This window comes from Cryptotermes secundus, unplaced genomic scaffold (genome assembly GCF_002891405.2).
Source record: "Cryptotermes secundus unplaced genomic scaffold, Csec_1.0 scaffold181, whole genome shotgun sequence".
Lineage (NCBI taxonomy): Eukaryota > Metazoa > Arthropoda > Insecta > Blattodea > Kalotermitidae > Cryptotermes > Cryptotermes secundus.
In genome coordinates this window covers 408280-435621 of record NW_019723906.1, presented here as the reverse complement: position 1 = coordinate 435621, position 27342 = coordinate 408280, and the positions used below count along the sequence as shown (strand labels likewise).

Here is a 27342-nt window from a genome sequence, read left to right as displayed (position 1 = left end):
GTAATAATTTAAATTAAATTATTTCACAGTTACCGATTAGACGCGAAGGAAACCCCTTACTAACCTTCGTTTAAGGCAGACCAACATTATGGCACGAAGCCAATTCAACGCCATTGTTTATTTTTCGTTGTCGACGCCACTACCGGCTATAATAATATGGCTGCCTACACAGCAATGTGTCCGGTAAACAACATCCCGTAAGGTCAGAAACACATGTTACTGATACCATCAAGATGTTCCAGCAACACTGTGTAAAGGTCATTTTATTTCATTTCTGCTCCTTGAGTCTCACATTCGAGCATTTCATTCTTCCTGTATTACACACATTACCAATGAGGCGAACTACATATGATATACATTTTACGAGTATGACATTTTCTTGCTTCTTTCTTTCTGTACCAACCCCAGAGGCTGGGTAGCTTCGACTGATTGGAAATGGCTATGTAGTGACAGGAGAGGCGTGAGGGCAATCATCAGTATGAAGACACTGACGAAAACCATAACACACCACTCTGTCAGAAAACAAGGGCAAACGGGAGTTTCCATTATGTAGCAGTGCCCGGCAATTCTTCTATCCACACGTCCTCGGAAAACATAAAATCATGGACCAGTTTTCAGGAACCTATCTGTAGGTTTTGCCATAATGGTTGTGTGAGATGGGTGAGAAAGTCAGGATCTTTATATTATTTCTGGCTTCCATCTAGTATTCAACAATACTGCAGCGATTTCTAACCTGGGATAAAGCAGGCGCAACTTCTCGACATCTGTTTTTATTCCTCTCTACTGATAAGGATGTTAGTGATGCCGATGACGATGACAATTATGCGACAATAATAAATAAAACTACTGAGATTCTTGGGCAGTTCTTTTTCCCACCAACACCAGCTGTGTCTTTAGTCACATACCAACATTCTTACAATGCCGTATACAATATTAACACCAAGAAGGAGAATCATAGTAAAATTAAAATATGGTTTTGTAGGCATATAGGTTCTTCAGCGACCCACAATATAAAATGTTGATCTACGAGATATAACCAGTGATGGCCTCTTGACTGTGTCAAGAATGATTTACGAGAACTGAAAATGAGTTGAAGAGAGATAACAGACATGAACGTGCATATGTTATAAAGAATGCCAAGGTTCTTAGAAGACGGTGAAACCTAGGTGCAAATAAAAGACCTCTTGACAACAGAAAGTGAATGTAACTTACAGTATTCTTATAACTTGGAGGTGAATTTTAACCGAACAGAACCCTATGTAACAGTTCCATCAGCTGGAAAAGCCTCACGCCTTCACAATTTGCAACCACTCAGCGCGGTAAGGGAGCGTAGGCTTACTGCCCAAAACACGCACCATCTATAATTATATTCCGTAGTAATGCTGAGGCCTTCAAATTGTGGTTTGGGAATCGAACCCGCGATCCTAAGGCTAAGGTGGCCTAGAATCGAGCGGCAAAGAACATTTGCTGCTTATTTAATGTAAAGCTTAGATGACGTTTGTCTTTAATGGGTTCACATAAAGCTTGGTTTCTTCATCTTTGGCCAAAGTCCAAACACGTATTTTCTGCTCTCGCATAAACAGACTACCGGCCCTTAAGCTTGGAACTTACAAGCATCTACAGATAGGAAGTTACGTAACTCCAGTTTGCAACACAACTAAACGATGAAATGAAATGACACAGATCGCCTTATGATCGAATTTTTCATATTTTTGTGGGGCAATCAACATATCTACCTGCGCCTACAAGTTTATGTTGGAAGGGCTTGTTGCGAAATTTTTGGAAGGGAAGAATTCATAAGAAGGAGTAAAATTGGGATTTGCTTTGACAATTTATTTTCTGTTTATGAATATAAAGTATGGCGAGCCATTATAAACATGTTTGAGGATTACGTTTGGTGTAATTATATACATGTGCTTATAATTCTTTTTCTTGGTTCATTTAACAACATTCTCATGACTGCGGATGTTATGTAATGTCGACTGAAACTGCAAGATGATGTGGGAGGAAGAAATCGTGACCAGCTTTATAATTTGAATAGTTACTTCTCGCTAAATGACCAAGACAGACATAAATAATGGCGTCTAAATATTATAAGAAACAAACAAATGTTAACAAGCAAAGTTAAAGGTCTATGTGCAATTATATATTTACATATAAAACAATAATCAGTAGAAGCATAAAAATATCTCTGCCCTGACTTCTCTTGACGCTTGCAGACATTTCTGGCCATCAACGTGTACGGATGTGCCAATCGAATTCTTCGGACGCTAAATAGTCGCTCGAGGGATCAATCGCTTCGGACCATCATACGGTTGTTTTCAACGTCCTTCATTAAGGAATGAGGATCATCAAAGTAACATTTACAAATTGCGTTCCGAACTAGAAGGACCATACCGCAACTCCAGTACTACAAAGATTAGTCGGATAACATTCGTGACATAAACGCTGTTGTTATACGAGTATGAACGAAGAGAAACATACAAATATTCGCTGAGGGTGAAATGTCGAGGTTGAAGATGGTACAGGCAAAATAGTTGCTACTATGCTATAACGATTTCACCAACGGCCCCTGCATTACATTTGGAATTTCAGATACTAAACGACTAATTTCATAGAACCGAGTTCTATTACAGAAGCCACCAGTCGTTCAGGTGTTCAAGAAATTCCCAACATTTTATGGAACCTGAAGGTTCATTTCCATGTCGACAAGAGCTAACCATTTGTCTCTAACCTTTGCCAGACGAATCTAGCCCGTACTCATTCATGCATAAATGGCTCTACAGCCCTTTGTTGGGCCTTGGCCTCTTCTAGAGTTTCGTAAACTTTGTTACAAAGACGGTATGAGTCCTTGGACGAGTGATCACCCGTTGTAAGGCCGCTACCTACACAGAGGACAACAGAAACACAGAATAAACGCCCACAATACAGATATCCATGCCTTGAGGGGATTTGAACCCACGATCCCAGCGTCCGAGCGAGCGAAGACAGCTCATGCATTAGGCAGCGCGGCCACTGTGATCGGCCCGAATCTTACTACCACATCCTATTTCCCGATGGTCAATTTTATTCTTATCCTCCCACATATGTCTACATGGTCTAGATCTTCGTAATGCGAATCCTTTGTTAGCAAGACATGTTGCGCAACGGGACAGCGTTCAGACCATCGTGTGGAAATCGGGTATCCTCAGAGTTTCTCAGTTTAGTCCCTCCCTGAGGGACTACAATTACGTGTAACATAGGCCTGCATCACAACCGCAAGCTCGCATATTCGTCCTGATTCATCCACAAAAATCTTCACACCTCATTTACTCCCGACTTGACCTCCCCTAACGACACACAGACCTGCATAACACACGTATTAGTCACCACTATAACCAATGACGTCTTTTATACCGCGAAGAGTACGTAACGCAAGTGCAGATTCAGCACGTCAGATATGACGCAATTCTGTGCAGCAGGCAGAGTGGTTACTGCGTGATGTTACCAGATTAGGTTATTTCTGGATCCGAATCCTTCAGTGGCTCTCGTGTGCTGTCTTCTCCCCTCTACTTCTCCTGTCTTTCATCTCTCGTCTTCATTCAGAATTACCAAGTCGCCCTTGCATCTCGATTTAGAGCATTAAGCATACAAACATTCGCATACGCGTATGTATGGGGGGACAGTAGGACAAACCTACAGTCGGTATGATCTTACTAGCTTCCCATAGGCCTGCTATTGTTATAGTGTAATATTTATATAGATGTTAACTTGTAATATTTCTGTTCGTGTACATGTCGGACTACGCATTTATGCATTTCATAGTTACATTTAAATAACTAATCTCATTTCAGTGTAATAAATTATGACACCTAACCAGAGTTATTGTGATCGAATTGTTATGTAATCAGTTCTACGAAATACAGCCTTACAGCAGGGAAAGGTGGCAGGCCTGTTAACAACGGTGCCCACTATTCAAACATTCACTATGCATAACTGTTAATTTCGTTATAATACTGAACAAGTGGGCTATCGAATTATTCACCTCGCTCTTTTTAATAAAGAGGTTTCTGTTTAGGAACACAAAACTGCATAATGAGGAGCTTCGTAACTTGTACCCTTCGCCAAGGAGGGCTTATATAATTAGAATGATCAAGTCAAGGAGGATGAGATAAGCAGCGCATGTAGCACGAATGGTGAGAGAAGGAATGCATATAGGATATTGGTGGGAAAGTCTGAAGGAAACAGACCACTGGGAAGACCAAGAAGTAGGTGGGTGGACAATATTAAAATGGATCTTAGAGAAACAGAATGGGATTGTTTGGGTTGGATTTATCTGGCTAAGGATGGGGATCGTTGGAGGGCTCTTGCCAACATTGTGATGAACCTTCGGATTCCATAAAATGCTGGGAAATTCTTGAGTAGCTGCACAATTGGCAGCTCCTCCAGAAGGACTCAGCTCCATGAGTGAGCGGTTTCTGTTTAGGAACCGTGAGATGAATGCAGAAGGAACATTCTAGCAAGGACTCGTTTCTTGTTTCCCTCTTCTGAGCCATATGTAAGGTTCGTCGTAACGTGACGTCCACTGCGCCTTCGTGCATTCTTCAATTAGTCAGTCCGTTCTAATCCACGTGATATTTTTCACTTTTTGTGCATCATGGCTGTAACATTCTCTATTTTGAGAGGGAGATATTTTGAAAAATAAAATAACCAAATCTGCACGCGGTAGCGTAGCTGGTTGAGGCACTATGCTACGAGCAGGAAAGTTGCGGGTTCGAATCCCGATTAGGTCATTGGATTTTCTTTTTTAATTTACCTAATACTTCCTACCGCACTATAGCCCTGGGGTCGACTCAGCCTCTAGCAGAAATGAGTACCAGGAATCTCCCTGAGGTGTAAAGGGCGACCGGCACGTAAGGATGACAAACACACCGCAGTCTAGATTGTCTAGAAAATTTGGGATCATCGACGTCTTACAACCTTATGGGCCTCCATGGCCTGTTACGGGGATAGTTTTACCTTTTATCTTTATATGTTATGTGTTCTTTAATTAAGTAGGCCCTTAGCAAAATTGCATACTATTTAGTATCCAAACATATTTTTAAAAATAAATATTATGCCTTTATTTTAGATAAAAATAGGATGATGGATAATGTCGAGAAACACAATATTTATATTATTGCACTATCGTCACAAACTTTTAGATGTTATGTACTTTTTAAATATTTTTATTTTTGTCGTGAATCACCTATTTACGTATAGTTACAGATATTTTGGGCAGGAACATAGGTTAAATTCAATCTGTAAGGACTCTCCCAGCCTCGAAATGCGTACCTGGTCCGAGATAATAGGCGAAGGCCGGAAGGATAGGCCTAGGACACAACTGAGCCCTGACTGAATAGACAGTTAATTTATCCCACTGTCAGTTTCGACGTAAACAGAGGAAAGATAACGCGCTAGGTGTTCTGCCTAGAGTTTAAACAAAATTCTTCGTGAAGCACTCAAGGGATGTCTGGCAAATTATTTTTAGCATTTGGAATGTGCTGCAACTACACTCTTTCAACCTGCTCTTGAAATAAGCGAAAATTGTGTGATGCATTATGTACTTACTTACTTACTCATGGAGCTGAGCCCTTCTGGAGGAGCCGCCAATTCTGCAGCTACTCAAGAATTTCCCAGCATTCTATGGAACCCGAAGGTTCATTACCGTGTTCACAAGAGCCCTCCACTGGTCCCTATCCTGAGCCAGATCTATCCAATCCATACCATCCCATCCTATCTCTCTAAGATCCATTCTAATATTGTCCACCCCCTACGCCTTGGTCTTCCCTGTGGTCTCTTTCCTTCTGGCTTTCCCACCAACATCCTATACACATTCCTCGTCTTTCCCATTCGTGCTACATGACCTGCCCACCTCATCCTCCTTGACTTGATCATTCTAATTATACTTGGAGAAGAGTACAAGTTATGAAGCTCCTCATTATGCAGTTTTCTCCAACCTCCTGTCACTTCATCTCTCTTCGGTCCAAATATTCTCCTCAACACCCTGTTCTCAAACACCCTCAGTCTATGTTCCTCCCTTAATGTCAGAGACCAAAGACCAAGATGCATTATGTACTCTAGTAAATCTTTAAGTTGCGTAGGATCATATTTTTCGTCACAAGAACATCACCAGAAATAGTTAAACCATGTCGAATAATACATACAGGTAAAAGTTTCCATATACTCGTACTTCATGTTAAGAGATTTGTGTGGTAATTGAGAACTGGATGCACATGACAGGCCACTTCTCCTACATCTGTGTCATGCAGGGCAATCTAAACGGGCGCAACAGCAGTTTACCGCCTTTTTCTATGTAATGTTGGATCCCATAATGTTAATTTCTTTTTTTTTTTTTAATTCCCTTAGTGAGGGTGGAGTCCAACTGGGTGACTCGGCACGGCGGCTACTGATTGGCCTATTGTAGTCTGCCCCGGGTGATTATGATGATGGAGAATTTGGTGGAATGAAGATTGGCAAGGGAAACCGAAGTACTCCGAGAAAACCCACCCCAGCGCTACTTTGTCAACCATAAATCCCACTTGACATAGACCCCGGGATCGAACCCGGGCCGCCGCGGTGGGAAGCCAGTGACTAACCGCTTGAGTTATGTCGCGGCCATCCCATAATGTTAAGGAAAGAATTAGGAAACCATAGTGATATTATGTTAATGAATGCCCCGCTTAAAAATGCAACCTCTGAACGAGATTCTAGCTCGGAAACCGAAAATATTTTGTTGTCGTTGAGGTCGGCATCTAAGATGTTAGTATATATATCCTAAAGTAAGCACAAATTCCTAGAAGAAGACTCACACCGCTTTTAAATTTTTCATTCATATTTCTAGGGATATCACAATTTTGCATTTCATCAAAAGTACAAAAAGTGCTTCTACTTTTCAATTGAACTCCGTCACATTCAGTGAACGCAGAGTGATGCATGGAATGTACTGCCCTCTGCAACACTTTCCAGGAAAGATCTTGCGAGTTGGTACCCAGAACTAGCGTAAGATCAAATATAGAACTAATTCACATTTTACTACAAACATCAAAAGAACACAAGCAAACATCACGTTTGTACATTCTTAACTGTTTGTTAACTGAGGTAGTATGCAGTTTATTTAAAGTTAAGAATTCAGTAGATTCTGAAGTGTTTTGACGATGGTCCATAACCCTCGGAATTACTGGGCTTTTGAACTTTGTCCGTCGTGCGGTATTCTAAAAACTAGAGGACATAACATGTCAGCAACTGGAACTGTTTCTGTCCTCAGGCGAACGAGGGAGAGATACTTACTCTGTTGGGAAGGCCGCACCATAGCTCAAGCGTTTAGTCGCTGGCTTTCTACCGCGGCGGTCCGGGTTCGATCCCGGGTCTGGTCAAGTGGGATTCGTGGTGGACAAAGTGGCGCTGGGGCAGGTTTTCTCCGAGTACTTCGGTTTCCCCTGCCAATCTTCATTCCACCAATTGCTCCACAATCACCCTCACCTATCATCTGGGGCTGGTACAATAGGCCAGAAGTGGCCGCAGTACAAGGGACTTAGTCCCACCCCACTGGAAATAAAAAAAATACTCTGTTGGGTCCCGTAGAAATACCTGACCTCACTCACTGGACAACCTACGCCAGTATAACTACAGCTACACAAATACCCGAGTCTAGGCTTAGTCAGTGGGAGATAATAGGAAAAAGTACAATAAACTTTTGTGAAAAAGCATGCACATGCCTGAAACTAGGACAGAAAATATGTGGAAATTTTATGCAACAACAACAAGGCCAACAAACCAAGTCTATGAAAACCAATGAGTAGGATTAAACGGAGAATGTTGTGAAACCATTTTCTGCATGCCGATATGTGGAATGGACGATGGGCAAAGTCCAAAAACCCAGTAATTCCGAGGACTAAGAATTCAGTAGTTCTGTTCTGCGCGCGTTTCTCATCCGACATTCAGTGTTCTCCAAAAAGGTTTATTTCATATTTGTTATTCTTTCCTTTGGCGTCACTTGTGGTCTCTTCAGACGTATATGCGGCGGCAAAGCACCATTTCCATGTTACCAACCATTGAGCCATAAGTTTTGAAACGAAAACAGCTGATTTTAGACTACAAGTGTAGTTCATTGCACCCGTAATCAGTACATTTTCTGAAAACATTTCGTATATTCTCAGATATTTTAAACTTTTTCACCGTTGTACCTCGTGATAATTCCATATGAAGTTACGAGTAGATCTATATATATGTACACATATACAGCAAGAACAGATTTACATACATTGCCATATTTTACATGTGCGACTGTAAACACGATGTTTTATTACATTTTATTATTTATTATTAATTCTCAGACCTTTGAAGAGTTAATAACTTTCGATTAATATTACATTTATTAACATTAATAATAGTTTGTTGGTTACTGGCTGAAGCAGAGTATTATAGGTCCACACTAAAAGTGTCCAGTGAATTTAATTTCGGTGGGTACCAGTCAATACGAGTACATAACCTACCTTACATGACGCCAAAATTATTGAATTTCTTAAAACTGGCATAATATATATATTTTGTTAAGCTCTACAAGTTTTTCTTGTAGAACTTTACGACTATAATGAGGAACATTTAATAAAAAACAAGCAAAAGTAATTTTCAGCTCTGTGCATCGTGATATTTGAAGTGACATTAGCTGCACAACAATAGAACTATGAAGTGCGCGCCATCAAAAGCGTGTCCAAACTCCTACGATCGTCCCTCCAGCTAGCTTTTGTCCACTATATTTACAACGCCCTTCATAGAACTAAACAACAGAAAGGCATAATAAGAGAAGAGGACGTCCTCTGAAATCCATTTTGAAAAGACCATTTGTCCAGTTTTGTTTAACTGAAGCATGCTCCAAATCGTTATATTTTTAGCAGCTTAGTATTTTGAACTCCGACCGACGTCATAGCAACCATGAACTACGAGCATCCGTTCGTGATCTGAGCCAAACTGACAAGCGAAGTAATCCGTCGGTTGAAAAGAGAAATCCGACTACAGAGAAACCTCTCGTCTTCCTAGAAGACAGAGCCCAACACATCTTGACGGAGGAGAAGAGAGATCTTCATTCTTTAAGAATGCTGAAAGTATGGGGCCTTACTGGAGAAACTGATAAGTTTTCATTGTCTTTTTACTGAATGATTGATATGGTAGGTAAAGGTGTTTGTAAAACTGGAGGAAGTGGAAAGCTTGCAAAATGCGTGTGGGCGAGGGTAAACTGTGCATAATGACATGCTGTGAGCAACTGTACAGGAATTCGTTTTCGTCTTCTAAGCGTACGTGAGAAAACAAACACCGTGGTAGCGAGAAGCGATGTTTCTATGCGTCATAAACTAAGTTCGACGCATGTGGCCACTGTTTGAATTAAACGAGGCAATAAAAGACACTTCCATTGTTGATAAATGCCAGGTTTCTTCATGTGGTTGGCGGTTAATGCCCCTTTGTTTTGCATGACACTGTACAAAATCTGAGAGATGTTAAGATATTCTGTATTTAAGTTATAATATTTTACATCTTATGATTCAAATTACTATAAAGAAAATTAGAGAAGCCGATAAGAGTGACCGTGCAGTCTAAGGCTGTCTTCGTTTGAACACGTAGATCGTGGCTTCGAAACGCGCTCGAGGCATGTATGTAGTAGTGGGATTAAAGATGCTTCAAAAGCACGGGTATTCGTTCAGGTACCAATGTTCACCTGTGTTCCTTCAGTAATATATTTGTATGCATAATAATATAAATTACAGACAAGTAACGAAAATGTTACTTGCACGTTGGTCAATTTAAATTCCTCAGACAATATGCGGTCAGATATGGAACGCATATCTTTCGGCAAAATTTTCTATGAAGCTGTAGAAATTATTATAATTAATGGACCGTGATTGTGAAGTCGTCCCTGTGCTTAATTAATTAAGCACCATGCCATGAAGATGTACTGGGGATAGAAGTATCTCTCCACCATTCTTGACTTCGGCAGTAGATGGAGGTGAGCGGCCAGATTCACTCTCCAGCCGCTTTACCCCCGAGGAAAGATCCGTCGATATCTATTGGATAGGAAGATGAAGATGATGGGTTTCAGAGACGGCCTGAACGCTGTGGAAAAGAGAAAAATCTCTTGTCCTTGCTGGGAATCAAACCCCGGTTGCCCAGGCCGTAGCCTGTCCGTATAGTGACTGATACAATTTTTATGCCTTCAGCTTTATTTGAAGGTTGGGAGCCATCAGTGACAAACCTTGTCAGTGCCCCTTTATCACCAAGTTACCGACAGAGTCATCATACTTTAACTTACCAAACATTAATCAGAAATAAAAATCTACTTTTAAAATAACATCATGGAATTCGAAAGCGTATGTTCTCAACAAGCCAGAACCTCACATTCAAAATAATGCTATCTCACTTCAAGCTTGTAAAAAGTAACAATTCTATCAGTCGAAATAAATCAAATTCACAGTCACAGAAAGATGAAGATTTGTCGACACAGGTGTTCAAGTAAGTTCAGCAACTAGCTTAATCTTTTTTGTAATGATGGATCATTAAATACTGAACACCTTGCAACACAATATATATTATGTGTGAAATAAATATATATATATATATATTGATGTCATATATGAAATATATTCTAAAAGTACACAATTTTAATTTGCCTTTCACATACATATTACTTTAAATGTTTCTGGAATATTATTTTGTACTCAATATTTTTAATTTTTCTTTTGCGGAATGCATTTGTGAGCGGCACAGCGAAATCCATCTGGCCACGGGTTTCTCATCACACCATAAATCATACACTTATAAAAGAGATGGATTCATGCCGTAAACCAAGGAAATAGGGGTTCTGTTCAGCATCGATTCCAATAAAAGAAAAGTATGAATGAATGAATGTATAAGGGGTGGGCCTTCTCGGCCCTTGCACCGCGACCTACAGTGACCTATTGTGCTTCCCCTTTTGATTATCCCCTCAGCAATCCTGCGTTTCGAATGAAGCGCGGGATTTTGTACGTGGGGTGGGGGTGGGGGGTCTAAATAGTCACTTGGTTCCACAAAGTATTGACAAAAGTATGTTTGAATTAAAAATAAAATGCCTCTACACTATATAGGGCAGGTTAGCTCAAGTGATAACGTTTATGACTTTCATTCGAAAGGTGCCACTTTTGAATTTCAAGTTTCCATGACCAAGGACCTCGTGGTATTCCTCAGGCCATTCAGATAAGTACCAGCATACTTCAATATACTCTGTGACCGATTCCTCTCAAATTCTCGCACGTTCATAATATATAATCCTATTCTACAGCTTCTACACCCGATACAAAGTGGATAAATAATCTACGAATCTATGAATGCAAACATCAAGAAGGTTCTATCTCCATATCTGCGCAAGTTGAAGTTATGCTAGCATCCAACACAGTCTTCACTGGTCTCACGGCATTAGAAACGTGAATAGATGAAGTGCCAAATGTCTTAATCCACAACAGTATAATAAACAGAAAGTGAAATGCATTCTGGTATACACGTACAGGGGTGCCAAAATAACAATGATTTTACTTGCACTTACAATTTTCCTATTCTTGTTATGTGTATATCTGAATTACACTGTTCAAGCTAGCATCGACATTTCTCACAATTTCTATAATATTCAGTTTCAACAAAAACAACTTCAAAATGAACATAAGAGTCTTGCGAAGAGTTAAGTGTATTCTATCTAACCAAAATCAAATGTCCTCAAGAAATTATAACGTAATATTGATGGATTAAAACTCCCACAAATAAATTAAAAAACATTCCCATAATAACAACAAACGTACTACAAACATTTCGTAGGTCCAAATAGAACTATCGCGTTACAAATATGTGATCTATTCGCAGATCCAAACAGAATTATCTTGTTACTTTCTGACGGTACATATATTGTAACTTTTTTTTTTTGAGTCAGCCAGGATACCAGACTGGAATTTGACGATGTCTTCTCGACCTCGAGACAGGTACAGTTGATAAATTTCGGCCCAAAATAGAGAGCTGGCTTCTTACCTGCCAAGTTCTGACTGTAGGTCGTATAGCTCCTTCATGTCCACTCCACGCTGAATGCTCACATTGCGGTATGGGAAACTGGGCTCCACCTCTGCAACAGGACGACAAGTTTTAAATATTTAGTTCAAATCATAGTGTGTGTGTATGTCTAATATATTTTACTGATTGGGTAAATTACGATGTATAATTTTCTTCCTCAGCGATCATTCAGTAGTTGGGTCACGTTCGTTACTTACTTAACATATAATAATAATGATAACTCAATACAATTCGTGCTTATTTACGTGCAAACTTAACAGCACAGTGACCAATTACAAATTTAGCACGAGTACACAGAAATACACAAAAATAATTAAAGAGCGAAATACAAAATATGACAGTCTATATGATAGCAATAAATTAATAACAATTCCAAGAAAAATTGATGTTAGCTTTAACAGGGAAGAAAAATAAAATAAGTGCATTTCCAATAGTTATGCCATAATTCAATTCAATTCTTTATTATTTGTGTGCCGAGTCAACAGCCGCCAGGCCAATTACAGACACAGCACAGTGTAGATACAAGTAATTACATTATGGACAATCACAACATGAAGTCAAAGACAAACTACAGGCAAGCACTCGAGGAAAAACGCATTAATGCAGACAAGTAAACAAACAAACAAATAATAATAATAATAATTCAATCAATTCAGTTCTTGTTTATTTGCATGCAAACTTAACAGCACAGAGGCCAATTATAAAGTTGGCATGACTACATAGAAATACACAAAACAAATTCAATTCATGTTTATTTACGTGCAAACTTAACAGCACAGAGGCCAATTACAAAGCTAGCACGAATAGAGAAATACACAAAGTAATTAAAAAAAATACANAATTCATTTTGCTTTACTGAACATGCAAATAATAAAATACTAACAGTTTACTGTATTTAAAATTTGTTTGGGTAGAACATTCCTGGCTCCGAATACGTCAACCTCCCTGCAGACAACATTAGCAGCAGCTGCGCATCTAGCAGAGGGGCAATTCTTAAATAAAGGGCAAACATTGAACAATTAATAATTCAATTCCTTTATTTAAGTGCCTGCCAACTTCGAGTGTCCTCTAACAGGCGAGAAATAGGCCCGAGAGAGGCCCATCACATCATGAATCAGTGTTATTCTTGAGAAGTGAATAATTGAAAAAAATCAAATGACCTCTTCGGGAATCGAAACCGCGACCTTCAGCTTTGTAAGGTAGTGCCTGGAAAAACTATGCTATCGCGTGGCCCCAACAGTANGATAAAAACAGACGGACGCAAACTTCTGCTGGATGCGCTCAAGCTTATTGGCATCAGTCGAGGTGATGGAGTTCCAAACTACTGAGGCATATTCCAACTTGGACCTGACTAAAGTAAAATATAGTACATACAGACTCTCCAGGGAGGAAAACCTGTAGGTAATGGAGCGAATAAGGCCTAAAAGCTTTATGCATTCAGAAAATATGTAATTAGCATGTGTGTAAAAATGTAACTTTGAATCAAAGAAAACACCCAGGTCCTTAATACTGCTGGTGCGTGTAATGATAGCATGACAAAGCTGATACTGGTAGCTCAGAAAATTTGTTTTTCTGGTGTATGATACAATGCGCATTTTAGCAATATTAAGTTTCATGGAGTTAGCAGTGCACCAGTCACTTACGGAAGTAATGTCAGATTGAAGTAAGAGGCAATCATGTGGAGAGTTAATAATGCGGAGAATTTTTAGATCATCGGTATCATTTGTTGTGAATTTTGAAAATGTTTCACGGAGTTATGAATAACCCTGTATTATTTGTAGGATCTGAAGTTCCCACGGCGGTGATTATGAAGAATTCTGTCTTCTAGGATGTAAAATCGTGCAGTCTGTTGAAAACCAGCATACATTTCGGAGGAACATGTTGCCTTCATCTTCAGGGTCGAAGAGTGAGGCCTGCTTACTATATGCTTCATGCTGAAATTTTCCTTGGCTTATTCTTCGACCCTGAAGATAGAGGAGACATGTCCATCCGAAATACAGGTTAACTTTCAAAGGACTACATAGCGTTACATCCTAGAGGATAAAACTCTTCCTAATTACTGTTTGTTCTGGCAACTAAATGAATCCCAAATATAACTTCTGCTGATTAAATGCCGTGATATTTAACGTTAAGGAAAGCGAACCAATAGCTGTCACTGCCTTATAAATATTTCAATTTACGATTTTCTTATAAAACTTTGTTCGAGATATAAATTAGGCATTTAATGTTGTAGTATGGTTTTAGAATCAGTCGTTCTTAGTTATAAATTAACTGTTTAGTCCTTAAATACGTTTCATGAAATAATAATGCAATTAAAATTAAACAAGATCTAAACGTTTGTGACGACGGTGTATTGGTACAAATATTATGTTTCTGGACATTATCCATCGCCCTGTTTTTATTCGAAAACACCGTACACTTTATTTTTCAAAACATAACTTTTCGGAGACTGGATTCTGTCTCAGTCTTAAGGTAAACCCTACTCAGTTGGGGCCAATCTATAGAGATAGTCTCTATCTCCGGTTCGGTCTCCGAAACGTTGTTTTGAAAAATAAACAGGACGATGTTTTTAGATAAAGACAGGACGATGGATAATGTCCAAAAGCATACTTTTTGCACTAAAATTAAATAAGACACAAATTCTGGGATGAGCACCTTATTTTTTAAAAGTCCACTCCAGATTGCATTCATGGATCATGTGTGGAAACACAATATAATCTGTGGTGGGACCATCGAAGACATTAAATAGTATTTACTTTAAAAGCTCTTTACTTAATGATTAATTTAGCGAATTAAATATTGCTCATGTATTATCTTCTAGTGTCAGAACTGCAAGGCTAATAACGACGTTTAGATAATATGGAAGTCATTACATAAGGGGACTGGACAATGGCGACAGCAGCAGGGAATCTTGGTACCGTTGGCGGACTCTGGCCATTATTGGTAATGGCAAATTAATAATGACAATATCAGATTTTGTCCTCGACCGTAACTTACTTCCAGTTACTAAACATCGCCGTATGAAACCATAGAAAACACAAGGAGAGAAAGAAACTAAACTAAAACACAGACATACTCGTATTCACAGATTAAACGAACAATTAATACGTGAGAGCATGTATATATATTCTAAAGGGTTCTGACGAAGGTGTATAACACTCGGATTACTGGGTTCTTTGGCGCTGTCCATCGTCCGGTATTCTAAAGAACACGATGTTTTGGAAATTCGACCAGTTTCTGTCTTCACGTGAGGGGGTGGGAGAAATTCAATTTGTTGGGTCCTTTAGAAGAATCTAACGTCAGGTGAATGAGGTTAGCTCTTCCTAACAGACACAACAGAGTGTCTCCCACCCCTCATCTAAGGACGCAAAGAGATGCAGGTTCCGAAACCTTGTGTTGTTTAGAACATCGGACGATGGTAAGGCAAAAGGTAAAGCAGTACCTGCGTTTAACTGATTAAGCACCATTCCATGAAATGTATGGGGGAGTGGAGGAGCTCCATCATTTTTTACCTCGGCACTAGATGGTGAGTAGTCAGTTTCACGCCCCGATCACTTTATGACTGGGGAATCAGCCTCCGGTACCTATTGTATAGGAGGTTGGATGGGCCCTAGAACCACTAGAGAGAAATCTGTTACCCCTTCCAAAAATCTAACCCCGGCCATCTAGCCCGTAGCCCGTCGCTGTACCGACTGAGCTATCCCGGCCCTTACCGGACGATGAACAAAATCCAAGAACCCAGTATTTCTGAACGTTAAAATATGGCTGTATACTGTCGCAACAGCACAATTATACAGGAGTCGGTAATTGGCAGTGTAAGACACATGTCCTCGAACGTGAATTAAAAATGTCCCTTCATTCAAATTACGGGGCGAAATTTTTTGTGAACACGACATTCCCCTATGCTGAAGACAGGGTTCGCCAAAAAATGCGTTCCACCTCCATCATATCAGGATCTAAATATATGAACTTTAAGTAGGATTTGAGGTTATCTTAGAGGTGGTAATGAAGAGTACTGTTTTCTGGGATATAATGGCGTGTAGTCCGTTGAAAGTTAGCTGATCTTCTCCGAAAAGTCGTCTGACTTTCACCGGGCTACACGGCATTATATCCCGAAAGATGGTGCTCTGCATGTTACTTAATCACTAGGGACCGGCTTTTAATGCAAATGCATATTTCTTTCTTGCAACCAGAAAGTATGCTCGTTTGGATATGTGTAAGAATTACTTCATTTCTTAAATTCTGGACATTGTTTGATGGTGCATATAAATGCATATTGAGCCTGTTCTATGAATAAGCATCATATTTTCGAAGATCTCTATTTATACTGCATATTTCCTTTTTAAAATATTTATCATATATATTTTTTTATTTGATGTTCAAATTTTCAATCGTGGTCTTGCGTATACAATTTTTTTTCCGTATTACCATATGTTGCATATTTGACTCCACATTTCGTCATGACTCATGTTTCTGATGCAATACCCAGGACGGGACTTCCCCGATCCCTCTACTCGTAACTTGCCTCATCCGCGTATCACCAAAGTGGCCGCGAAGAGATAGTCGGAAGCGTTCACATGTAGCCGCTATCAACGTAATACGATTCAACCTCGATCCCTGTACTCGTAACTTGCCTCATCCGCGTACCATCAAAGTGGCCGCGAAGAGATTAGTTGGAAGCGTACACATGTAGCAGCTATCTACGTAATACTATTCAACTGATAAGGGACTTCCCTTATTTATTTCCGAAGTCTCCATGAGGTTCGTTACGCTTCTTCATTTGAAGCTGGGGCCATTCACATCATTGGTGACTAGTCCGTAGTCTGCTCTTTGTGATTGATGCCACAAGTTATATGATGAAAGCCGGTACTGCTCTTAAAATTATATTTCAAAATATGACACGTTTGGCTTGCCTTGCCTTGCCCATGGGTTGCACCGTGTTGCAGAAATAATTCGTGCAAATTTTCCGCATGTTGACAAGGTGGTGTCTTCTGTGAAGAAGGTATTTGTTAAAGCGCCATACAGAAAAGAAGCCTTTAAAGCAGTAGTACCGAGCGTTCCACTTCCGCCAGAACCAATTTTAACGCGCTGGGGCACGTGGCTGTGTTCAGCGAGTTATTATACCGAACATTTAGAAACAGTTAGGAATATCGTGAATACATTTGATCCCAAAAGTGCAGCATCAATTCAAATTGCCCAACATGTACTAAAAACACAGAACTAGAAACTAATCTTTCCTATATATCTGCTCACTTCTCTCATCTTCCATCCGCCATTTCCTCACTGAAGGCAAGCAATAGCAATACTACCTTGTATCAGTCGTTAAGTGTGTTCAAAACCACTGTTCCCAAACTGAATTCGGTTCCTGGAAGAGTTGGTGAAGTAGTAAAGGAAAAAGTACACAGTATTCTTTAAAAAATCCAGGATATGAACTAATTTGTGAAATTGAAGAAATTTTAGCCGGTAAACGTACTGAACTGCCAAGTAAAAAATCACTAACAGTGGAGCAAATAGCGGCTTTTGTGCATGCTCCCCTAAGTTCCTGTGAGGTGGAAAGAAGTTTTTCCCGCTATAAGGACATCTTACGAGACAGTAGGAGGCGATTAACTATGGAAAACCTAAAATATTTAGTAATTGTGAACTGCAACAGAGGAGAAGTTGAAAGTTCGGAGAGCTAAATGTGAGTACCATTGGTTTTTTAAATTTGTAATGAAATATGTTGGCTTACTGCATGATTTGTATTTAAGTATAGCTTTATATTGCAAGTGAATCATTCAGTGATTACATAAAATGAACTGAAATATTGATTTATTTGTCTTAAAATAATGTAAAATCAATTTTAATATTTAGTATAAATTTTTATGTGCATATTTTAATGCATATTTCGGAAGTTTTTCATGCATAAACGCATACATATTTAAGGGATTATTAGGGCATAAAAATCCGGTCCTTGTTAATCACAACCACGCTCTCGAACACAAACACACACACCTTGTCACCTAGACCCTATAGTTTCTAAAAGTTTTCCCTTTTTCTCCTTCTCCTTTGGAAAAATACTTTCACTTTTATAGAGATTTTAAACTGATATTATTCTATTCTTATTTGTTTAATTTTAATCTGTATATGGTATGAAATCGGATTCTGTCTAATGTAACTAACAAACTTTCAAATTTACGCTAGCATTGTAGGTCTATAGAATTCAGTCGCCATTTATATGTTTCTCAGGCACCATCTGACAATGTTTGTCTGAGTCGAAACATGTTGTGAGTGAGATAATAATTTTTTTACTGCAATTTCCCCAATTCTTATTATTTTCCATGCGAAAAGATTGATTCAAGCATATTCTCAGTTTTGTGGGCGTTTCACTTCATTTGTTTAGGACAGCTATGCTTACAGCAAGGTTTGAAGTCCAATGAAAAATTCCACACGAATTTTGAGTTGTGAATTGAGGAAGAATTAGTCCAGGTTTATTTCGTGCAAATCATTACGTCTGTAACAGACAGAAAGTGGCGAGAAATAGCAGAGTGCAAATTGCGTTAAGTTCAGTTTCTAGAGAATATAAAAGGGCTTTTCTTTGGAAGTCCTTAGGACTAGGACGTGCACTTCAAACTTGGTCGGCTGTCAGGTCTGCAAGACGGTGGGGGAGGTAACAACAGTGTTGGCTTCACAATGTAACCTACAGACACCGGCACGACGAATAATATTTATAGCAATGGAAAGAGTTGCAGAAACGGACCTTGCCTGCCAACTTGGCTACGCAGTTCCTTGGCACACCTCCCTTTTGCTACAGTTTCGCTGTTACAGCAATACGCATACGGGAAGGAATTCGCTATTTCTGTCAAAGTCATGTTTTGTTTCCATGAGAGTTTTATATACATGAAGCTATAAGACAGTAAAATATTAATTAAGATAAAATAATATTAAATTACACAAGAAATTTTGTGGGTATGAACTTCACAGGATTTAGGCCTATGATGTTCAGTAGGTCTAAATATTGTGAAGTTCATGGAAGTAGTTGCGAATATATTGAATACGCAGTCATGGACAGCCGACAATGGATATTCCTCCGGCTTAGGCGTTTGGCGTGGGGCTAAACACGTCTCACCTTAAAAAGAACTTAAGAAATGTCACAAAGGGCCTCGGACTTGGACGGGTTGTTTGTTTAAACGACCTAAGTTAAGAAGTTGTTTACATTCCCTATAGAACGGACAATACTTTGTAAGATGAGGCACCGACTAAACAATTAACATTAATTTACTGCATCTACATCTTAGCCTCCTATACAATTTTATATACAGAAAATATAGAATATACCAATTTGTCCGTGGGAACGCAACGAAATTACAAAACCAACGACTGATTCGATGATATAAAACATCAATCTAGAATTTTATTCTTGTTTTATACTATAACTTCTGTTTTACATAATCTAATTTATTGTATTTTTACGTCAAGTATTATATATAATTAATAATATTGTATCCAATTTTACTAGTACTACGGTTCAGTGGTGTATGTATGTTAACCATGTCTTTGCCTGATGATGGCTATTGATAGCCGAAACATGTAGCAGAGCCAAGCTAGGCACTGATCTTGATATAGTTGTGTTGTGACGGTTGTAATAAAGAAGTTAAGAAAAATGGACATGAGATTTGGTATGTGGAATATAAGAAGTCTGTTTATGTCATGTTCGCTGATGACAGTTGCGAAAGGAATATTGAATATAAGTTAGATTTAGTGGGAGTACAGGAGGTCAGATGGGACACAGGTGGCACCGAACCATTGGGAGAATATATATTTTACTATGGAAAGGGGAATGGGAATCATCAATTATGTACAGTTTATTTTTGGTACATATAAGAACCGCATCAGCAGTTAAGAGGGCAGAATTTGTTAGTGATAGGATGTCGTACATAATACTAAGAGGTCACTGGTTTGATATTGTTCTGAATGTTCATGATCCAACAAAGGATAATACTGATGATATGAAGGAGAGTTTTTACAATAAACTAGAACGTGTATTCGATACATTCCCTAAATACCATATGAAAATTTTATTAGGAGATTTCAATGTCAAAGTAGGTATGGAAGGCACTTTCAAACAAACAATTTGGAATGATAGTTCACACGAAATTTTTCATGCTAATTGATTTAGAGTAGCAAACTCTGTCATAACAAATTGAAACTCTCTAAAGTACAATGTTCCCACGTCGTAACATTAATAAATGTATTTGGAGATCTGCTGATGGAAAGACACAATCAAATCTACCATATTTTGATAGATAGGAGAAGGCATTCAAGTATACTTGATGTCCGATCATTCAGGGCAGCAGATTGTGATACTGACCACTACCTGGTGGTGGCAAACGTTAGGGAAAGACTGGCAGTGAACAAACAAACAACACACAGAGTTCATATGGCGAGGTTAAATCTCAAGAAATTAAATGAGGTAGAGGGTAAAGAGCAGTATCGTGTTGAAATCTCAAAGAGGTTCGCGGCCTTGGAAAACTTGGACACTGAGGTGGATGTTAATAAAGCTTGGGAAACTATTAGAGAGAATATCACAATTTCTGCCAAGGAGGGTCTAGGTTATTATGTGTTGAAGAAGCATAAGCCATGGTTCGAAGAAAGACGCTCGAAACTATTAGATCAAAGGAAGCAAGCCAGATAGCAGTCATTACAAGATCCAAGCGAAATAAATGAGGATATTCTGAACAAAATAAGACGTGAAGATAGCACGTATTTCAGGAATAAAAAGAAGTAGTATCTGAAAGCATAAACTCATGGCTTGCAACGAACAGTAAGGTCAAGAACATTATAGACCTGTGCAGAGGAAGAAATAAAATGAAGAGGTGTTACAATCCTAGAAGTAACTTAATGAAGGATGAGAATGGTGATCTGCTTGCAGATTTTCACAACAGTTTGAGTAGGCGGAAGAACTACTTGCCTCAGTTTTTGTATATACATAGGCTCAGTAATGTTAGGCAGATAGAAATATATACAGCTGAGCCGTTAATACCAGATACCAGTCCTTTTGAGGTTGAAATTGCTGTGTGAAGTTGAAAACGTGTAAATCACCATGTACTGAACAAATTCCGCCAGAACTGATTTAAGCAGGAAATGAAATATTACGGTCTGAGATCCATGAACTCATTATTTCTATTCAGAATAAGGAAGAATTGTCTGATCAGTTGAAAAGTCTATTATCGTACCAATTTGCTGGAAGGGAGATGAAACTGACTGTAGTAATTATCGTTGGATATCACTGTTATCAATGTCATACAAAATTTTGTTCAATATCCTTCTCTATGTTAAGTCCGTATATAGATGAAATTATTGGAGATCATCAGCGTGGGTTTCGACGTAACACATCAATTACTGATACAATTTTCTTCGCATTCATCAGGCACTGAAGAAGATATGGGAGTACAATGAGACAGTACCTCAGCTAATTATTGACTTCAAGAAAGCCTATGATTCAGTTAGGAAGGAAGTATTGTACAATATTCTGATAGAGTTTGGGATACCCATGAAACTAGTTAGGCTCATTAAAATGTGTCTAAACGAAACGTATAGTTAAGTCCGTGTAAGTAAACATTTTTCTGATAAATTTTCTATCCAGAATGGTCTAAGACAAGGAGATGCTTTATCGCCACTCCTGTTCAACTTTGCTTTAGAATATGCCATTAGTAAAGTCCAGGTAAACCAGGTGGGACTGAAATTAAACGGGACACATCAGCTGTTGGTCTATACCACTACTGGGTGATAATAGATATACCATAAAGAGAAACAAACAGATTTTAACTGACGCTAGTAAGGAGATTGGTATAGAAATAAACGCCAAAATGCAGGGCAAAATCATGACATAAAAATAGGAAACATATGTTTTGAAAATGTGGCACAGTGCAGATATTTGGGAACGACTATAACAAATCAAAACCTGATTGAGGAGGAAATTAATAGGAGGCTGAATTCTGGTAATGCTTGCTACCATTCAGTCCAGAACCTTTTGTCTTCTCATCTGTTGTCTAGAAACATAAAAATTAGAATATACAAAACAAATTTTGCCTGTTGTTCTGTATGGGTGCATCTCTGACATTAAGGGAGGAACATAGACTGAGGGTGTTTGAGAACAGAGTGTTGAGGAGAATATTTGAACCGAAGAGGGATGAATTGACGTTAGGTTGGAGAAAACTGTATAATGAAGAGCTTCATAACATGTACTCTTCGCCAAATATCATTAGAATAATCAATCCAGGGAGAATGAGATGGGCAGAACATGTAGCACGAATAGGGGCGACGAGGAATGCGTATAGGATATTGGTGGGAAAGCCAGAAGGAAAGAGGCCACTGGGAAGACCAAGGCGTAGTGGGTGGACAATATTAGAATGGATCTTAGGGAGATAGGAAGGGATGGTATGGATTGGATAGATCTGGCTCAGGATAGGGACCAGTGGAGGGCTCTTGTGAACACGGTGATGAACCTTCGGGTTCCATAAAATGCTGGGAAATTCTTGAGTAGCTGCAGAATTGGCGGCTCCTCAAGAAGGGCTCAGCTCCATGAGTAAGTAAGTTAGTTATTAAACTTCGCACAAAAAAAATCACATAATATGTCTGAACACAAGTTTGGAAAAATGTGTGATCACAAGCGACACTAAGATGCTAGCGGAAAGAGTGCTGAACACAGACTGATGTAGCAAGCACACAATCCGGGACTTCCCCTCTCGTCACTCGTTATGCGAAACGTCGCTCGTTAAGCGAGGCATCCCTTACAGTTTGTTTTGCTCGTTATGCGAATTACTCGTTATGAGAGGTGCTCGTTAAGCGATGTTACACTGTACATATTCTTATTGTCACAAAGGATTATAATAGCGGAGAAGACTCCTTACCTCCAACTGGATCTGATTCGTCTACTTGAATCATTGTTCAATATCAGAGAGGGCAGAGATCTGCAAATAAACAAACGCATATTGGTCAGTTGTATAATCACCAGGTTGCAAATATAAACACACATAACACTGTAAGATGTAATAGGATAAGACAAAGTTAACCGCGTTCAACAAATGCGAATGAGGTATACAAACGGGAATTTCGCGGCGATGAAGATCCACATTGGGTGATCCTTCATTAGGGAGGCTTTTTTTATTATTATTGCTAGTGGGGTGAGACTAAGTCCCTTGTACTGCGGCCACTTCTGGCCTATTGTACCAGCCCCAGATGATAGGTGAGGGTGATTGTGGAGCAATTGGTGGAATGAAGATTGGCAGGGGAAACCGAAGTACTCAGAGAAAACCCGACCCAGCGACACTAGGTCCACCATAAACCCCACGTGACCAGACACCGGGATCGAACCCGGGACGCCGCGGTGGGAAGCCAACGACTAACCGCTTGAGCTATGGCGCGGCCAATCAGGGAGGCTTAGGAACCACCGATTAGACTATACCGTGACATAGCCCAAAGGACCACAACAGAACTGAAAGTAGAATTCTGCTCAGTTTTCCAGTATATAAATAACATTACAGTGGTAACTCTATGAACCACCTGCTTTAAAATACGAGGCAGATTCGGCAAATAGGACACAAATGAATATAAAACGTAAAGAATGTGATATTTGAACCTGGAAAGACAATTTATTTCTCGACATATCATTCACCAACATTGATACAAATGTCCCATCGCTTTACCAATGCGTCGAAACCCGCAGCATAGAAGTCTTTTGACTGTTGGCTTAGCCACTTCCAACCTTCGCTTCAACCTCTTCGTCATTAGCGAAATGTCTGCCACCAAGCTGGAACCGCTTTACGCAACAAACACTTCCCAACATAAACAGCAAACCTTTCTTTATCAATATCCTTTACATTGAATCCGTTTGCCCACAAAAACGCATAACAGCACTCTGCTCTTTGGTAATATACACTCCTCGAGCACGATTGCCATTTTGACTACTAAAACCAGTTTCTGAACATGCGAGTCTACTACCTAGACTGGCATGAACCTGGACTTTGCTACTACCTAGTGTTACACGTAGAAAACCTATTACGTCCATTACAGCTGTTTCACTTCAATTTGTGACCTTTTACTGACCCTCCCTCGTATATATGTGTTTCCAGTTCATCTACTGTAGGATCGAGGGTACGCCATACCTTAAGTAGGCAATCTTATGAAAACAAGTACTGTGCAAAAATATTTCAATTTCCTGCCAGCGTATGAATGCGGGAAACATGCTGAAAATAGAACTTAATAGTAACTCTCTGATGATGACGTAATGGTCTACGTCACTATCTGATGATAATGCATCCTCACCCCTATAGTACTCTTAGATGGAATATATATGCATGCAGTGGGGTGGGTGTGAGGCCACTGCACTACTTTCGTATTTGCAGTCAAGTCTAGGATGGCCTCGAGTTCAAATCTCGGTTTGAGAACTGCTATCCTATTAGAGATTTATCTCTGTTAGCAAAGAGGCTCCCACTTAAAGCTGTATTTTTGCAATGCTGCCATAATTTGCAGGACACATGAATCTTGTTCTTTTTACAGGGACCACCTATTAGTGCCAATCAATTAGAATTAAAGCAACTTTTTACTACATCTGAATGATGGATGCTGCGCCGTCTTGGTATGACAGTATTATCAGTTCACTTGTATCTGCTTACAAGTACATCAGGAGGGAGTCAGTGTTCCACTTATTCTGGTATTTTCCTTGAGAGAAGTAAAACCGATCGTAACTGCGGATATCAGCACACGCAGATATTGCTCAATTTCCTCGCAGTGTTGGGGACTTCTTTCCGCGTTCAATAATGATTAAGGGAAATAAATTAGCAAAACGCAGAGAGAAAAGAGCGAAGGAAATACTTTCATTAAAACTTGAGAAATTTCTCGCCGGAAGTCCACGTGTTTATTTTATTATTATTATTTTCGGTTTATTTAACAACGCTGTAATAACTCAGACATAGACTTATTGTACTTGAAGACGTGGTTCTGAAGAGAACAGTTGGAGCGAAAAGGAGCAAAACAGTAGGAGGTTGGACAAAACTGCATAAAGAGGAGCTTCATAACTTGTACTATTCTCCAAATATAATTAGAATGATCAAGTCAAGAAGGGTAAGATGGGCAGGGCAAATAGCTTGCATGGAGAAGAACAGGAATTCATATAGGATTTTGGAGAGAAATCAAGAAAAAAAGAGACAATTACAAAGACCTAGAATCAAGTGGTAGGGTAATATTAAAATGAATCTTAAAGAAATAAGATGCGGTGATATGGACCGGCTTGATCTGGCTCAGGAGAGGGACAAGCGGAGGGCTCTTCTGAACACGGTAATGAATATTAGGGTTCCATAAATTGTTCGGAAATTCTTGAGTATCTGAGAGACTGGCAGTTTCCGAAGAAGGGCTCATATCCAGGGTGTTAGTTAGTTAGTCAGTACCTCAGACTACCTACTATCGGGGGACGATGATAGTGAATAATGAATTGGAAGGGATTGAAAGAAATAGTTATCGGCCTAATTTTAAATCAACATTTCGACATTTGTCTAGAGCAGGCATGTTCAGCTTCAAACAGGTTGTGATCGACTTTTTAGTGTCAAAACTGCCAGTGATCTACCACCCCCTCCTATCGTCGTATCTCGCTTTAAGCAAAAATATTGGTAAAAATAACATGACACATGATGTTTGTTGTAAAAGCAACCAGTGACTGAGCTGTTTCTGACGTCTGTAGATTCATCCAGTTGGAGGGAGAAAGCAACACAATTGGAAACATTTTTCAACAACTGTTCAGTTATGTTTCCACACATAATTTCTATTCGCCGCACAATGGTGTTTCTTGATAACTGAAGATCTTGAATTGTAGCTATAATCTCTTTCTTATTTTTAAATCCTTCAGAAAGATTATCACCTATTTCAAGAAAACATTCTTTTACAAATTCCCCTTCAGTGAAAGATTTGAATATTTTAACGATCAGATTGATGACCTTGAAGGATGATTTGGTTGCATTGTTAGAAAGTGACCTTGGTTTTGCCATCAACTGTTGTTGAGCAGCTAATTTCGATTTAAGTTCCTTGAACTTAAGTTTACGAATTTCACTTTTGGGTGGAAAATCAGCATCGTACTTATTGCTATGGAGAGCGTTATAATGACGTTCCAGATTACACTTTTTGGCAAGGATACTGAGGCGTTGCATTTTCCACTATATTGAGGTAACTGTTTTATCTGACACACGCACACAGACACTTTCGAAATTAATAAAATAACACTTTCGAAATTAATAAAATAATATGGGCAGAGCACTTACTGTCCCTTTGATTACACCGAACACATCTCCAAACTCTATATTTGTTTAATGCACAGCAATGCAACAAATCCCCACTAACACCTAATATAATAATACGTCTCACTCGTTAGTTCAACGTACGGGATTAACAGTTGACTGGAGGGAGGGAACGAAACGAATCACACGTTCTGTCGATCACTCTTGCATTAGAACACACGCGGTTGACGACGAGTGATTAAATAAGAGGTCACGTGATAGGGATAGAGTAGGGACTTCCCCACAGTTCACTTAACACAAGTGTAAAACAATTTTCACGTAAGCTACATAAGAACAGAAAAATAAGAATTTTTCGTTCAAAATTTGAATATAATTATATTATATTATATTGCAGGTGAACTTACATGCTTTTCACGTATAATTTCCTTATAGGCCTATGAGATCGACCAAAAATCGTCCCGCGATCGATGCGTTGGACATGCCTGGCCTAGAGGAACTGACGAAAAGTTTTATGAATAGCTAAACAGTGTAAATCACAAAGACACAACGGAGTCCGAAGACTATGGAATAGCATTTATATCCCGGCTCGCCGATGCAATTTTGTGCCGCTTTTGGACAGTTTCTTTGTAAGATTGTGGTTAGGGTTGATTCTTATATATCAGAAACTGAGACTGAAGACGGAAATTATAAAATAAAAACTGACAAAAGTGGTTTCTTTGTGCGTAAAAAATGTAAGTAATTTAAGGAAAGAAAGAATTTGAATTAGAAACAATCACATGGTGCATATGATACAGTACATTTCACGCAAGAAGCAAGGTATATCTGGAACCTATATGGCGTTGTTTTAAAAGACAGATGCTTTTCGAATACTCCGTACATTTATCGGGACACGCGGTAGCGTAGTTGGTTGAGGCCCTATGCTACAAACAAAGGTCGCGGGTTCGATTGCCAATGGGGTCATTCGAGTTTTTTTTTTTTT

General features: G+C 39.2%; 1 protein-coding gene across 2 annotated transcripts in view; it reads right to left on the bottom strand.

Moving 5' to 3' along the window:
* Positions 1–27342, bottom strand: part of LOC111862018 (myosin light chain kinase, smooth muscle) — a 52482-nt gene that overhangs the window by 19904 nt on the left and 5236 nt on the right. The window contains exons 2-3 of one of the 2 annotated variants that reach the window (XM_023847053.2): positions 22989–23048; positions 12061–12151 (exon numbers count right to left, since the gene is read on the bottom strand). In XM_023847053.2, coding sequence (XP_023702821.1) covers positions 12061–12151; positions 22989–23022 — 125 coding nt within the window. In that variant the 5' untranslated portion in view covers positions 23023–23048. Of the gene's footprint in view, positions 1–64; positions 167–12060; positions 12152–22988; positions 23049–27342 lie in introns of those variants that run through there. The other variant, XM_023847054.2, reaches the window with a different exon arrangement.